Source organism: Lontra canadensis, unplaced genomic scaffold, assembly GCF_010015895.1.
Source record: "Lontra canadensis isolate GAN:19392208 unplaced genomic scaffold, GSC_riverotter_1.0 scaffold49, whole genome shotgun sequence".
Taxonomy (NCBI): Eukaryota; Metazoa; Chordata; class Mammalia; order Carnivora; family Mustelidae; genus Lontra; species Lontra canadensis.
In genome coordinates, this window is record NW_022631043.1 from 989,544 (window position 1) to 1,005,716 (window position 16,173).

Consider the following 16,173-nt stretch of genomic DNA (forward strand, 5'->3'; position numbering starts at 1 on the left):
CACGAGCACAGGTGTGTGATGGCTGAATGTGGAAGCAGAGGGCACCCCCACCCCGTCTCCGAGCCCGGCCCTCGGCCCTCCCCCTGAGCACCCCCAGCCCCGTGCTGACGCAGGCCCCTCCTGTCAGAAACCACACAGCAGCATGGGCTCAGCAGGGCAGCCTCCTCCGTGTCCCACCACACCCCCGCCCCGGGCCTGCCCTTGTCATGGCCGCCCAGTGCTGACCCCCACCCCAAGAACATTCCGGTCTGCGCGCTCTGATGGACGCAGGAAGCCTCGGGGCTGCTGCCCGGTAGCTCTGCCTTCGGGGACCATCTGCCCCCCGCTGTCCCTTGTCACAGACCTCTGTGCAGCTGTCCCACGGGGAGCACACCACACGGCCTTGCCACCGGGGTTCCAGAGCACGGCCTGGACACGGACGGACGGCGGACAGAGCGGGCGGGTGGTGGTGGCTGGCGACCCGGGACGTGCTGGGAGGGAGGGTCCAGGACCTCCTGTGGGTCCGGGAAGGGAGCCGAGAGGGCCAAGGCCGCCGGAGGAACACCTCAGAGATACAGCGCTGGTGCTGGAGGCTATGACAGGAGGGGGAGGCCGGCCAGACACACTCCTGCTCCGACAGGCCATGAACGCGCTGCATGAGCTGCAGTTCGCCCGCGAGTTCAAGAAGGCGGTGCGGGAGGCCCACGCCGAGATGCTGCTGGCCCTCCTCACCCAGCTGCACTACGTCTTGGAGCTGAACCTGCCGGGGGGGGCCCCGCCCGGCCGGGAGGCCCTGGAGACGACCACACGCAGCCCGCTGAGGTAGGGACAGACGCAGGCTCCTGAGGCAGGCTCGGGGGCCGAGACGGGTACGGGCCTCCTGGGGCCGGCAGCGCCATAGCACCCGGCGGCCAACAGCGGCACGGCCTGAGCCTCAGCTCTGAGGGCTCAAGTCCAAGCACACGGTGCGGCGGGGCCTGCAGGGGAGGACACGCCCGGCCTCCCCCTCTACTGGGGCTCCCTGACTTGCAGACGTCGCCTCCCCCTTTGCCTCCCTCCCCGCCTGCCATTCTCCCCTGCGTGTCTCTGTCCCGGTTTCCCTTTCGTGTAAGGACACCGGTGACTGGCTTAGGGCCACCCTCCTGGTCTCATCCTAACTCAATTCCAGCTGCAAAGATCCTGTTTCCAAATAAGGTCACATTCACAGGTACAGACGGGGTTTAGGACGTGGACAGAGCTCTTGGGGGACACACGATTCAACCCCTGAACGCCCTCATGGCCAGCGCAGCCGTCAGCGCGAAGGGACCTGGGGCAGGTGTAGGGCCTGTTTCCACACTCCCTGAGGGGCGCCTGGCAACAGAAACGCCCGTGAGCATGTGTGGACTTCATGGGACAGCCCTTGCCGTCACCCCTGAACGTGGTCCTTGCAGGAATTCTGTGAGACGAATGTTGTCGCCCCATTGCACACGTAAGGAGACCAAGGCTCAGAGAAGGTCAGAGCCTTTCCCCGAGACACACAGCACGCCCATGAGCTGCGAAGCTAGAGTGTGTGGAATGGCAGGGCGGCCCCCTGGCCACTGCTGAGTCCCACCTGGGTCCCCTTGTGCATGGCTCTGACCCTGGTGCACTTTTGCTCTGACGGGACCCCTGCGGTCTCTGCCCCTCCACCCCTGCCCCGTGCAGTGCGGACGAGACCCACGTAGGAGGGCTGCACTCGGCCACCGTTCTGGCTGGCCACCTTGTCCTCCCTCCGCGCCAGGTAACATTGTTAGAAATCCAACAAGCTAGTCTCTAAAAACCACGGGTCCGACTCTTTCCATGTGTTTGTATTATGATGTGCTTCACGAAATTTGTCAGTTATAACAGCTCTCCCCAAGGCGCATCCCGGGAAAAAAATGTCACTTCTTCTCATATTGCTTCTGAATTTGAATGTGCGTAAATTTCCTTTTTTATTCAGCTCAACCATGCAAAAGGCATGAATCTTCCTTAATAAGCTAATAAAACGTTCTTCTCCCAGAACGTACGTAGGAGGGCTGGAAGGGAGCCGCAGTGAGCCATCTTCATCCATCTGCTCCCCACCAGCCCTGCTGCCCACATGGGCCCAGCCTCCCAGTCTCCTGCCCTGGCCTCCCCCCCACCCCAAGCTCATCGCCTGCCCTCCACGCTGCAGCCCAGATCCCGTTCACGATATTTCCGTGGCCTCATGCTTCCCTGCCCCTCCCCACAGAGATCAAAAAGAGCCAGATCCTTCCAGTGGCCCAGAGGCCCCTCTCGTTCTAGCTCCCTGTTGCCCCAAGGACCTCACTTCCTGCCACACAGCCCTCACTCGCACTTTCTGCTCCAACCTCAGAGGTTTCCTGTTTCTTAAACCCAGCGTGCTCCTGCCTCAGGGCCTTTGCACTTCCTGCTCCCTCTTCCTGGAACGCTCTTCCCCTGGACAGCCTCACCTCCTATGAGTCTCTCCAAACTTTCTCTAATAGGTGGTGCTACTCCCACTCGGCTGTTCCCTTCCCAAGGCCAGCACTGCCTAACAATGGTTACCTGCACCCTGTGGAATGGAAACTCCCAGGGAGCACAGGTGTCCGTCCGTCTCACAGGACTCCCATAGAAAGCACAGGTGTCTGTCCGTCTGTCTCACTGGGTTCCCATAAACAGCACAGGTGTCCGTCTGTCTGTCTCACTGGGTTCCCATAGACAGCACAGGTGTCCGTCTGTCTCACTGGGCTACCTTGGGAACATTTCGCTCCAACAGGCTGAACAGACATGCTCAAGCGGTACACGCCCTCTCCCTCCCCCACCTCAGCCGCCAGGCCTCTCTCTGAATGAGTCCTGTCCAGGGAGGAGGGATGGTCCCAGCAACTGAGGGACAGACTCTCACCCCAGGCGTAGTCCGTTGGTTCTGATGGGCCTGTCTTCAATCACATGCTCACCTCTGTGCGATCACCTGGGCACAGGATGGCGTGGGGCTCTCATTGCCCAGCCTGGGCTCCCATACCGCCCCCAGAGCAGGGACAGGACCTGGGCCCCATTTGGCCCAGAGGGAAACCACAGAGGACTGAAGGAAGGGCAGGCCAGCCAGCAGCAATGCCAGCAGACGCTTGCGGGTGGTGGCGAGGTTGGCGGCCACTCCCCGGGACTCAGAAGGCATCGTCATGCAGGCGGATCCCTGCCGTCTAGGCTCTGGTGCCTGACAGCTGTGGCACCATCTAGGGGTCAAGGCCAAGGAAGGGATCTGGGCCCCCACTGCTGAGAGTCCTCCTGTCTTGTGGGTGCCCCTGGCCAGGTGGGGAGGGCCCTCTCCAGACTCTGGGTGGCGGCCCAGTGAGCCTTGAGGCAGGCTCAGACCACTCTTAGGGCTCCGAGGTCCCCAGCATCCTGCGGAGCTGGGCTGGCCTCTGGGACCAGCCAGAGGGGGTTGGGCATGACACTCCCCCCACGCCCCAGCGGGGCTGTGAAAGCTTGGCCAGCCCTGCCTGGGTGACCCTCCCCTTCCTTTGCATCTTTGACGAACAGAGCCCCTTTCTCTAGAGACAGTAACTGCTTCAGTCCGTTCTCAGCCAGGTCCTCCTCCAGGCAATGTCCATCCTGCCCTACAAAGGGGGCATTCCTTTAGTTTCTCCATCACAGACTGACTTTCTTTAATTCTCACGGAGCACCTGATTTCTCTTTAATTCTCATGGAGTGTCCAATTTCTCCTTATTTCAGACACTCTTTTGGACAGCTTAGAAGTACAACCAACATATTTTACTTTTTGCCCTGGCTGCCAGGAAGCTCATATTTAAAGTTAATTTTCAGTACCTCCCTAGAATGATTCATACTTCCTTTTTGCTTCTCATCTCCTAACTCCTTGTCTTTTAAACTTAAAGCTTTAAAAATAAACCTAAAGCTTTAAATTTAAAGATTTTTTAATTTAAAACACTATTCACAGTCCTGGATTCGGGCACTTGACAAGGAACCAATAAGCAATTAGTAATGATATGCTGTCCAGGCCTGGATCTGAGATATAAGACCCCGTCCAACTTGTTCCATGAGGACTCTGTCCGGTTGGGGGCGGGGGGTCCCTGCCCACACAGCTGGGAGGGTCAGGAGAGCTGGTGGCCTGGGCAGCCTCTGTTCTGGACCCAACTTGATGAGTTACCCTAGACAAGCGGCCAACACTCCAGGCCTCGGTGAAGGTGAAAGTTTCTATTGCATGACCCCAGCCACAGGATCTTGTCCATTTGCCCAGTGGCGACCCTGGAATCTGAGGTGAGGTGTGTCTCCCCAGTGAGGTGAGCAAAGACTCCTGAGCAGGGAGGGGCCGACATGGCACCCTGTCCCAGCCTCTGACCTCTCTTACCACCCCGGGGTCCCCGCAGCCCTGCCCAGACCTGCCTCTTCTCCTGACCCACCATCCCTCGGTCCCTGGCCTCAGCCATGCTCCATGCTCCCTACACCTCTTGGAGGAAAGGAAAAGTAGGACTGACAGACAGCCATCCTTGTCAGCTGTGGAGGGCTGCTGTGCCCCACGGTCAGCACTCAGCGCCGGCAGGTGCTCACTACGCCCCAGTCCGCACTGATCACCAGAGATGGGTCTCTTCGCCTGGGCGCTCACAGCCCCGTGGAAATGCAGATGGGGGTCAGGGGATGGCCCGGTGATAGATGGACAGATGACACAACCCTGAGAGTCACCACTTCCACAAAGGATGACCCGGAGCACCCTCTGCCCCTGCCGTGTGGTCCCTGAGGACCAAGGATCCTAGCTGAGACCCGACTGATGGTTGAAGTCCGGGGGGGTGGGGGGCAGGGAGCCTTAGGGGGGCGGGGACATGAGAGAGGGAGCAGAAAAGAGGCCTCGGAGTCCATCTCTACACCAGAACAGTGGGGAGCCACGGAGGGCTCTGTGCAGAGGGAGTGGCAGGGGCTGATCAGCACTGGTGATGGGTGGCCAGAGAGGGCCGTGGACACTCCTGAGAGCGCATCTGGACTCCCGGCGGGGCCTCCTGTCTGCACGGCATTGCTGGGGACAGCAGTGGCCTGTCCTCAGGGCGTCGGCAGGTCAGAGAGATGATGCCCGGTTTGCCCAGCTTGGCGCCCACCCAGGCTTCGCGCACCTGCACCCTCCCTACTCCCCTCAGCTCGTCCCCACACGCAGTCAGGGTGGCAGGTGCGGGAGACACAGGAGACCCTCACACGCGGAATGACGGTGGGGGTGTAAAATGGCGCAGCTGCTGCAGAAAACAAGGGGGCCGTTCCTCGAAACGTCTAACACAGAATCATTGTGCGAAGTTAGCAGCAGGAGGAGGAGGTGGGGGGAGAGGAGGGCGGCCCGGCCGTCCCTGGGGCAGGTGTCACTGGGAGAGGCTGAGGAGGGCAGTCCTGGAAGCCGCACACCCAGGCTTGCGCTCAAGAGCCTCCATGGACAGCCGGTCTGGGGGCCGCGTGGATCTCGGGCCACACGTGTGTCTGGGCATCGCCAGGCGTCCTGGCTGGAGGAGGTTCCAGATTTCAGGGTCCTTCTGGGCGTGCCAATCCACCCGAGAGTGCCCAGGTCAGCCGAACGCCGTCTTCCCAGAGCCCTGGTGTGGTTGCTGGGGCAAGGCGACCCTGCGCGCTGATGGTCTGGGCGCCCACGTTCCGGGAGCTTCCAAGGGTCAACACGGAAGGGACAGAGCGCTACTGCGCCCTGACGTCCCCTTCTCCCGAAACTGTGGTCACTCTGGCTGAGGCCTGTGCCCTGGAAAATGCTGCTTCTCAGGGGCCTCTCTTGGGGAGACATTTGGGGTTGACACTGCCAGGGACTCTGATGCCGTGGAACTCTGTCCCTTGACCCTATGTGTAGCTCAGAATCGTGCCTGGTCCCAGCTGACAGCCTCATCCTGGGACCCTGCTCACACATCCCGGGCGACTCGACCCATCCCGGAAAGCTGGGCAGATGTGACCCAGCACAGGGTGACCGGGAAGGGGGAACAGGCCACTGAGGGGGGCCGCCCTGCTATCCTGGGGCCTGTGTTCTGGGGCCCTATTCCTGTGTCCTGCCTGCAGAGCTGGGGGCAGCCCTGGGCCTATGACCGGAACATCAGGCAGGCTTGGAGCCAAGGACCGAGCTGCCCCGGCAGGGCCGTGTGGCCAGGACAGGGCCCTCGGTCCTCTGGCAGCTGACGAGCATGTGGTCAGGTCTTGCTTTGTGTCTGGCATCCTTTCCTGGGTGCACACGTGCCTGGGACCAGTGGAGCCTATGTCCCCTGCGTGGTGTCCGGGAGGCAAGTGGACACTTTCCCGGGCTTCCGTGATGCCATACGCCCCAGCCCTCCTCCTCCCTCCCCACAGCACCCTCTTCGGGTTCTCAGCCCCACATTTAAACAGCACCATCCCCCAAGCCTCAGCCGGGACCCTCTATACCCTGTGACATGGGCCCCCCAGCCCTGTCCCCAGAGCTGCGGCCCCAGAAAGCCCTCCACGGACGCCACCGGGTGTCCCCTGAGATGCTCCAGGCACATCTCACACTGCCTGTGCCCCAGGCCGATCTCACAGCCTCCCACAGTGCCCCCCACTCCTCAAGGGGTGCCCTCTGCTCTCCGGCCCCAGCCACTGACCTAGAGCCCAGGCCCAGAGACTGAACGTGCTCCTGCTGCCCTCCCCCTGCACAGCTCCCACCCATGCCAGGCCTCCCCCTTGCCCGGGGCAGGGCTGGCCCAGTGACCACGCCCCCCAACCCCCTGCAGCACGTCCCTGGAAGCACTGAGAAGCCTGCTGTCCACCACGGGGCACTGGCAGGACTTTGCGCTCCTGGAGCTGCAGGACGCCTGGAAGCTCCTCACCACCATCCACACCTACCCGCAGGGCGTGGGTCTCCTCGCCAGGTAGGAGTGGGGCCAGGCAGGGGCAGGGCCAGGCCAGGCCACCACCTGTCCCGGAAGCTGCGTGTACCGACCGCGGTGACCACCAGGGTGCACCCGTGAGCGCAGCCCCAGGAGCTCACCCGCGCCCCCCCCCCCCCCCCCCCCCGCACCGAGAGCCTGCCGGTGTCATCCGCTAGCTGCACCCGGCCGGAGGCCACCGGGGGGCCTGCCGCTCGGCCTCCCACACATCCAGCCCAGGCCTGGAAGCTGGTGGGCGACCAGGAGGTACAGAGGGGGATCCCACACTCCCAGCAATGGGCACCCGCTCAGACGCAGCCCCCACTGGGCCCGGCTGTGGTGGCAGGTACACTCTGGGCCGCACCCCCACACCCAGGCCCTGCCCCTGCCCTCCTCCCCTCGCCCCAGGGCCATGGTGCAGAACCGCTGCCAACAGATCAAGGCAGTGACCGGCCAGCTGCTGCCCAGCCTGCAGAGCAAGGAGGAGCGCGAGAGGAAGGCGGCCATCCTCATCCTCATCGAGGTACGGCCTGGGCAGGGAGAGGCGAGCCCCTCAGACACGGCCTCCTCCTCCAGCTGCCTCAGTGTCCCCATCAGGACCTTGCCTGGACGGAGGCCCATCCGGACGGCCCCTCCTACCCCATCCATCCCCCTTCCGGCTCCAGGGTGGTCCACAGTCTGGGGCTCCTGGCTGGGTCCCCCACTTCTCAGGCCCCGTCAGCCTGTGGCCTGGGCAAACCTGTCCGTACCTCTCACTGTCCCGGGCCCGACCCTTACAGAGCTGGTCAGTCAGGCAGACTGGAGCTCAGGTCCGCCCCAGGGACTGGGGGGCCAAGAAAGCCCTGGTTAGAACAGGAGAGGCACAGGGGTCCAGCAGGTGTTGCCCTGAGGCTAGGGCCACAGTGGGGCTCCCGAGGCAGCTCTGTAGCAGCCATCCGCACGGAAAACGCCTGAAAGCCCCGCGCTGCTCCCAAGCCCACCCACCAGCGGGAACGTCTGAGCCACCGGCTCCGTCCCCAGCTCTCCCATGGGCCCGGCCATGGCTGCACATGGGGCCCAGCCTTGCTGTGTGACATCAGGCAAGGCCCTTCTCCATCTGGGCCTTGGTTTCCCCAGCTGTACTTGGAAAAGTTGAACCAGCATGGAGATGGGTTTCAAATCCGTGTTAACCGAGACACCCAGAGAGTGCTAGTAACCGTCCTCTGAAAACCCCTGCTGGACCCTGGCCCTCGAGCCTGGCTCCCAGATGCAGATGGAGCTCCCTATGAGAACGTGGCAGGCCTGACCTGCCCGCCCTTGGGGACGACCCCAGTTCCTCTACAGCCCCACCATGCTGGAGGCGCTCCCCAGACAGGCTGCCCTGACCACGCTGGCCCGAAGCCTCAGGGACCCCAGCCCCGAGGTCCGCGTGTTGAGCCTGCAGGGCCTAGGAAACATCCTTTTCCACCCAGAGAAGGTAAGGGCCGGGGAGGGGGGTGTTGTCGCCGTCACACACCCGCCCCACCAGAGCAGCTGGTGCACGAAGTACAGACAGGCCTACTGGGTTGGAATCCTGGCTCTGTCCCTTTCCGCAGTGTAGCTGGGAACACAGGACCACCCCCCTCCGGGCCTCAGTGTCCTCATCTGTAGAATGGGCTTGGTGATGGCCTCTCGGCAGGGTTCTGGGAGGGGTAAAGTGTCTGCTCCCCTAGGACGTGTCTCCTTCCATACCCAGCAGAGAGACGGCGCTATTGCAGACCTCCGGGGCCAAGGGCGGGGGGCGGCACCAGGAGTCACCCAAGCCTGGCCCGCAGAGGGGAACTTCCCCTGAGAATCTCGGGGCCCAGCCTTCTCCTCTGCTGGTGACCCATTTCCCCATCCCCCTCTGACCACCCCATCACTGAAACAGCCCCCATTCCATGATGAGCAGCAGGGGGCATTAGCAAAGAGGCAGAAGAAAGGGGCCACGACACTGCCCCAGGCCACTGGCCATCCCGCTGGAGCCTGATGTCACCCCCACTGTGGGTTCCTAGGGCGCCATGCCTTGGCAGGGGACCCAGGTGACACAGCAGCTTGCCAGGTCCTCACCCCAGCACTTTCCAGCCAGCACGTTTCTTCAGGGCCTGGGCCTGGGTCAGTGTCCATCTCAGTGACACGGGAGGGGTCACAGCACATGGTCACGAGTGCTGTGCTGAGTCCATGCATAGGCAGCACAGAGGTCCCCTCCGGCCTTTTGTCCCTGGCACTGGTGTGGATGTACCCTGGCCTCTGCCGTGTAACAGAAACGTCAGGTTAGAGCGATTTTCTTACCTGATCTGGGGGTGCACGGCCTCCACCTCCCCCAACCACACCAGGGGCTGCACAAACACCCAAGAAGATGGCAAGCTGCCCAGACACCATCTCCACTGCTGAACATCAGGACTTACAGGGCTTGTGGGAGGAAGCACCTGATAGAGGAGGCCACAGGAGGGCCGGGCTCCCAAGACATCCTGCAGCCTTCTGCCCGTCAGCCCACTTCCCTACCACTGTGCTCTCCTGGCACATCTCCACATGGCTAAGAAGAGCTCTCCATTAGGATCACTGCTGGCAAAGCCTTTCCCTGCATGTGACACACTGTAGGTACTTAGTAAGGGAGACCAGCGCTTCTTCATTCATCCACCCATCTACTTATCCAGGTACCTGTACACCCAGCCACCCATCCATTCACCATCCATCCATCCATCCATCTGCCCATCCACTCCTCCATCTACCTATTGATTCATCCATCCACCCATTTGCCCATCCACCCACCCATCCATCCAACCACCCATCCACTCATCCATCCACCCACCCATCCACCCATCCACCCACCCATCCGCCCATCCATTTGTTCCTTGGGCCCTTCATTTATGACTTACTCTTTCATTATTTTTTATTCACTCTTTACATATTATGCATTCACTCAGTTATTCACATTTGCTCCAGCATTCATTCACTCAGTCACTCAGTCAGTGGGTCAGTTGGAGGTCAGTCATCCGTACGTCTTTCTCCAGCTGTTCCTGCAGGCAGGTAATCAGTAGGAAGTCTCCATGTGCCTCTGTGCCCTGCACTAGGTGGGGCCCCATGGGGAATGGAGAAGACAGGCAGGAGGGCTGCCAGAGCAGGACGGCCAGGGCCAGGGAAGGAGCATGGCTCCCAAGTGGGGTGTGGGCTGCTGGCCACTGTGGGGCTGAGGGAACAGATGGATCCAGAGCAGAGCTGGCCAAGAGGCCTGCTGGAATGGGGCCAGGACCAGCTGAACTGGGCAGGGATGGAGCAGGCCCCAGGGCTGCGGGAGGGTCGACAGTCACTGCCCCCACACCAGAGAGGTGCCCTCTGCCAGGACCCACAGGACTGTTCCACGCCCCACCCCCCGCCAGTGTGCGCCGTCTCAGCCACCTGTCCACCGTCAAACACAAGCAGCACTAGCTGGGTGGTGGTCCGTGTCTGAGGAGGCCAGAGGGGCAGCCCACACAGAAGACCCAAGCTAAGTGTGGCTTTAACAAAGCGGACATGCGGTTTTCTCCCAGGGGCACGGACGACCCCGTCTGCAGTCTTGGGGAGAGCAGGCTCCTCCTGGATTGCTGCACACCCCTGCTCCCAGCCCCAGGTGCTGCCCCCATGGGAGGGTCTGCATGGCCACCACCATGCCCGCCCCAGCCAGCAGCACACCCTACCCTTGGAGGCCACAACCCACAAGGGCTTCACTCCCTTCTGCTCCAGCCAATGGGCCAAGTGGTGGCACCTCGGGGAGATTCCATCTCCTGGGTACCGCGTGGCCGCCGCAGCAGGAGTCCCCTTAGCAAGAGGCCTTGTGCTCGTTGGAGATTGTCTTAAGATCCCATCACCATAACGCTTGCTGAAATACTCCACCAGAAACCGTACAAACATAGGCATGGAGTCAGGCGGCCCTTGAGGCCCCAACCCCCACCAGCCAGCCTGCAGTATCTTTGCGCAGGGCACCTGTGACCTCCCACTGCAGGACCCCTTATTGGGCCCATCCACACACGGGTCTGGGGACTTCCATCCTCTTGGCCCAGGACTCCTAGCTCGCTTGTCTCCCTCCCTCGTCGCTCCCACACCGTTCTCAGCTCCGCTGGTCTCTGCTCCTCTCCCTGGCCTGGCGCTGGATCCCGCCCCATCACTCCTTCCCATTCCTCTGCCCTGTTCACTGCTCCCTTGCTGGCCTTCCCCAAATTCTAAGTACCATCTACTGGCCGACTGTCCCCAGATGCATATCCCAACCCCAGCCCTGGACTCAAGCAGGGACTCACTGCTCACGTCCAAGCCGGCATCTCAGACTCAGCACATGCACCACAAACTCCTCGCCTACACCCCACCCACGCCCAAACAGGTGCCTCCTGCAACCCTCACCTCAGCTGGAGGGGACCGCAAACCTTGGGGCCGTCTGGGCAATGAAAAAATCCCTAGCTAACCCAGAATGCACCTGTTCTTCCACTGCCCTGCCGCCCTCACTGAAGCCACCAACATCTCCCCCAGACCACTGCATTCCCCCATGCCTGGCCCCAACGGCCTCCCCTTCTCCTTTGCAGTGTAGACTCCCCCCAGGCAGCCAGCAGGCTCCTGTGATAAGCTCTGCTCACAAACAGGGCAGGTGTGCCCCTGCCTCAGGACCTTTGCGTGTGCTGCGCCCTCTGGTGGAATGCTTTTCTGGCACCTCTGTAAGAATTCCCTCCGTGGTGACCTTCTTGGTGACACCTTCTCCTATCCTACTTCCTTAAAATTAAAGTTCTGTAACCACCGCGACCCCCGCAGCCTCCACCACAGCCTGCTCCCCCTCCCGCCCCCACCCTGCTTTATCTTCGCTCAGATTGCTCGCCACCCTCTAATGCTCATTGTGCTGTGTGTGCTTCGTTTGTTTTCTGGACCTTCCCATTAAACCCCATTCTGGCTGTTCCATCCACCGCCAGAACCCCAGTCCCACCCCAGCACCCTCACTGCACCCAGCAGGCGCTCAGAAAGAGTCAGTTGCTGTTAGCTGACTCATCAGCAGAAAAAGTTTACTATTATAAACCAAACAGAGCTCAGGAAGCCAATGACATGGCCTAAAACTTGTTTTAAAGCTATAAAAATCACCCCAGCTTTCACACACTGTCACTGAGAAGGGGCCCGATGGTGGGAAGCATCCTTTTGCTGACATCTTGCTGTCCAGACATTCACCTGCACGGTCCGTGAGTGCCACAACTGCAAAGATGGGCAGACAGAACTGGCTGAAGATGGGCTCAGTCTTTCACAAAGTAGCGTCAATGTGGGAAGTGGTCATTGTGATGGAAGGAGCCAGGAGCTCAGTCTGTGCACACCTTGTCTCGTCCTGCCCCACAGGGAGGCTGGGCACAGGGGCGAAGGCAGGGTGAGGTGGAGGAAGGGGAGGGAGGTCTCCAGCACTGGGCGAGGGGCCTTCTGGGCAACATCGCAACAGGAGAAAGCAGCAGCTGGGAGCCCACTAGCGGGGGGTGGTTGATATCCCTTAACCCCAGGAGGACCCCCTCAGAGAGGAAAAGCCCCGTCCATGCAGGCACAGCTCTTGGTGGGCAGACCAGAGCTAGAGCACAGCGGCCCTGTGTGCAGAACCAGGGTGGGATCCCACCAAGGCTGGGGACACAGCGCCGGGCAGACAGCCGGGGTGGGCAGTTGCCCAGGCCAGGATGGGGCTGGGGAGGGGCCGCGGAGGGAGGGGCCCAGGCGGTTCCAAGTGCAATGGCAGGCTGGGGTTGGGCACAGGAGCAGCGTCCGGCGTCCTTAGCCCAGCGGCCCCTGCCACCCCTAGGGAAGCCTGCTCTGCGGACAGCTGCCGCCCTTCCTCGACGGCTTCTTCCAGAACAGCGAGCAGGCGGTCGTGCAGGTCATGGGCACCGTGTCAGACGTGCTGCACCGCCTGGGCACACACGGCGCGGCCGCCCAAAGCCTCAGGGTCGCCATCTACGCCCGCTCCTTTTTCGACGACGTGAGTGCCCCGGGGGGGAAAACAGGGTGCCCCTACTTGTGCCCCTCCTGTGCCTAGACCTGGTCCTCAGAGGCAGGGGGATCCCCAGCTGCCCTCACCTGGGCTGGGGAGACGCCCCCAGGGGCATACCCGGGTGTGCCCCTGAGACACCCGGGCCGAGCCCGGCCGAGCCTGCTGAATGGCCACCAGGTGGCGCTCGGCCCCTCTCCACGAGGCTGACCGAGCAGCACCGCCCCCCAGCCCCGCGGCCCCCGAGGTTGGGATGAGACCCTGAGCGCAGAGACATGAGTTCAGGTCCTCCCGGAACACCCGGAACCTGTCTGACAGGGGAGGCACGGCCCTGCCCCTGGGGGTGGGAGCCTGGGGAAGGGGCTCTGCGGCCAGAACTGAGCCCCATCCCCTAGGCAGGGTGGGTCCCGGGCTGGGTGGGGATTGGGTTCAATCGAGCCCCAGGCGGGTTCAGGGGTGGCTCTGAGCCCCCGCCTTGCAGGAGCGGGCTGGGATCCGGGCGGCGGCCATGGCGCTGTTCGGGGACCTGGTGGCCGCCGTGGCCGGCAGGGAGCTGAGCGGCCTGCGGGCCCAGGTACACCAGAGCATGGTGCCCCTGCTCCTGCACCTGAGGGACTGCTGTCCGGCCGTCGTCAAGGTCTGCGCCTGCTGAGGGGCCTTCCCCTGGGTGGGGCTGGGGACACACAGGTGGCTGGAGGGGGACAGCGGGGACTGAGGTTCTGCCGATGGCAGTGGGGCCGCCCGAGGGCAAGGCTGCTCCCAGGTGGCGGTGTGGACCCAGGGTGGCTTCCTGGTGGGCTGAGGTCCACCGAGCACACGCACACACACGGCTGTGCGGTCCCTGGGGGTCTGACCCGGCCTGTTCCACTCACTGCGGCGTCCCCGGCACCTGACACGGGCTGGGGCTCGGCTCATTCACCGAACACGGAGAAACGCTGGAGCTTCTCTGTGCGCCAGCCCGCCCTGCAACAAGCAGCCAGTTCCGGAAGGGACGGGAGGAATGGGACCGGCCTGGGGCAGGAGTGAGGCTTCCCTGGGGGGAGGGTGGGGACGGCCGGGGGGACGCCATCAGTCCTCACACCCCACGTGAAGCTCGTGTCTGGGGAGGGCAAAGACCTCTGGCGCTCGCGCCCATGGCCGGTCACCCCTCCCGCGGCTGTCCCCGCAGCAGGCCAAGCTCTCCCTGTACCGCTGCGCCCTGCAGCTCCGGTGGCGGCTTCCGCACACCCTCTTCTGCACGCTGGCCTGGGAGCAGGGCCTCAGCGCCCGCCACTTCCTCTGGACCTGCCTGGTGAGGGGCCTGGGGCGCAGGGACAGGCTGCCCTTGGGAGTGGGGGGAGGCCGGGCAGGGGACGCTGGAGCCAGGCTCCCGTAGGTGTGGCCCCAGGGTCGGCAGGGGCGGGGTGGGGTCCACGGTCCCGCCCCCACGGTGCTGTCCTTGGGCCAGATGACCCGCAGCCAGGAGGAATTCAGCATCCACTTGGCGCAGGCCCTCAGCTACCTGCACAGCCGGCACCGCCACATCAAGACCTGGGCGGCGCTCTTCATAGGTGAGCGGGGGCAGCAGGGCTCCCGGCCCCTCCAGGCCGGCCTGCCCCAGCGCCCTGACCCTCCCTGCCCTCCCGCCCACTGGCACCTGCCAGGCTGCTCAGGTCCGCTGGCAAGAGAGGAGGGGTGGCGGGTGCGGGGCCCCAGACTGGCAGGACGGGCAGGAGATGGTCTGAGCCCCCCACCTCCCACCAGCAAGCCCCCTTCCACTAGCCAGCGCCTTTGTCTGTCACCCAGGTTACACCACCTGCTACCACCCCCAGGCCGTGTCCCAGATGCTGAACAGTGTCGACACAAACCTGCTCTTCTCTAGTAAGCCACCCCAAGTCCCCGGCAGCCCTCCCACCCCACCTCCAGGGTGAGATGGGTGTTCGCACCCACTCACGCCAGCCGCGGCTCCCCAGAGTGAGGGGCAAGGAACAGGTGGGGTTGGGGAGGGCGGCACCCCGGGCCTGGGAGGCAGAGGAGGTGGGGTCTGGGTGACCTCCAGCTGCTGCCCCCACCCCTGCTGGAAGGACGGGACCCCAGGTCTCCCCTGATTGTGTCTCCTCCCCTGGAGCTTTTGAAGATCTCAAAAAGGACCCAGAACCTGGCATCCGGGAATTTGCCACCAGACAGTTCTCCTTCCTCCAGAAGGTGGCAGCCGGACCGCAGTGACCTCCAGCCGTCCTCCCTCACCCTCCTGTCCCTCCCTTGTGCCCACCGGCTCAGTCAGCCCTGCCCCATTCACACAGAGCTTGGTTGCATAACATTTTTCCATTTGAAAGAAAGATCTAGATTCAACAAAGAAGCGTCACACCTGTCGGCTCCCTGCCCACCGCCTCGTGGCCCCAGAGAATGGAGGCAAGCTCAGGGGACACTGGCAGGCCTAGGGGACAAGGGGGCAGACCAGGTGTCCCAGAGACAAACTGTGAAGTCTGTGCAAGGTCCTGCAAATGACAGGTTCTCCCTTCTCGGCCTTGGTCTCCCCACCCATGAAATGGGCACGTGGGTCTTTCCCTGGCCTGAGGTTCCTCCTAGGGACTCACCTCTGGGCTGTCCCTCTTAGGACGCCCACCAGACCCACCGGCCCCCGCCAGCCTTACCCGTCAGGCGCCCACACCAACCCCTCCACACCTTTGCTCAGGAAGCTCTTCCCACCCGGTGCACCTTCCCCACGCCCTCCCACCTGGGGGCCCCCACGCCCCCCTCCTCCGAGGATGAGCCCCGGGCAGAGGGAGCCCCCACCCAGCCCTTCCTCAGCCCTGGGGCCCTCGCAGGGGACACGCTCCCAGGCGCTCACCCCACCCCACCCGCCAGAAACTGTACGCCCCTCGGGACAGGGACACAGCTGCCAGGGGCTGGCCTGGGGGAGCCCCGCCACTCGGATGGTGGGTTGAAACACTACAGCAACCTTCACAGAACACGAGTTCGCTAGCCTTCTCAGATGCGTTTCATTTGGCAGAGCTGGGGGCCCCCTCTCCCCCTGGGAGCCCAGAGTGGGCTGGGATCTGCAGCTGCCCGCTTATCCGTCTGTCCCTGTCTGAACAGAGCGCCAGACGAGTGACTTGGGTGGAAGGGAAAGGGGGGGCGCTTGCCTTTTCCCGACCCCCATCCTGTGACCTCCACGGGTGCTCCAACCCCCTGGCTGGGGCACAGGGGGGGTGTGCCCTTTCAAAACGAAAGAGTGGGCTAACAGGGTCCCCTTGGTCCAGCCTCGTGGCTGTGGTCCCTAAAAGGACCCCCAAAAGGGGAGCTTCGTCCTCCAGCCCCTGCCAGGCAGTGAGCGGGCAGGCCTCCTCCACACTGTGCTCCGGGAAGTCCGGCTCAGTGAAAGCTGGAGCCAGTGGGTCGGAC

General features: G+C 63.0%; 1 protein-coding gene across 1 annotated transcript in view; it reads left to right on the forward strand.

Annotated features, from left to right (window-relative positions):
- LOC116877012 (maestro heat-like repeat family member 5) overlaps nucleotides 1–15,175 on the forward strand; it is a 65,996-nt gene extending 50,821 nt beyond the window's left edge. The window contains exons 21-30 of the mRNA XM_032873461.1: nucleotides 620–801; nucleotides 6,678–6,821; nucleotides 7,227–7,341; nucleotides 8,131–8,274; nucleotides 12,604–12,780; nucleotides 13,271–13,426; nucleotides 13,958–14,080; nucleotides 14,237–14,339; nucleotides 14,575–14,649; nucleotides 14,897–15,175. Of these exons, the coding sequence (XP_032729352.1) occupies nucleotides 620–801; nucleotides 6,678–6,821; nucleotides 7,227–7,341; nucleotides 8,131–8,274; nucleotides 12,604–12,780; nucleotides 13,271–13,426; nucleotides 13,958–14,080; nucleotides 14,237–14,339; nucleotides 14,575–14,649; nucleotides 14,897–14,994 (1,317 nt within the window). The 3' untranslated portion in view covers nucleotides 14,995–15,175. The remainder of the gene's footprint in view (nucleotides 1–619; nucleotides 802–6,677; nucleotides 6,822–7,226; nucleotides 7,342–8,130; nucleotides 8,275–12,603; nucleotides 12,781–13,270; nucleotides 13,427–13,957; nucleotides 14,081–14,236; nucleotides 14,340–14,574; nucleotides 14,650–14,896) is intronic.
- The last annotated feature ends 998 nt before the right edge of the window (nucleotides 15,176–16,173 follow it).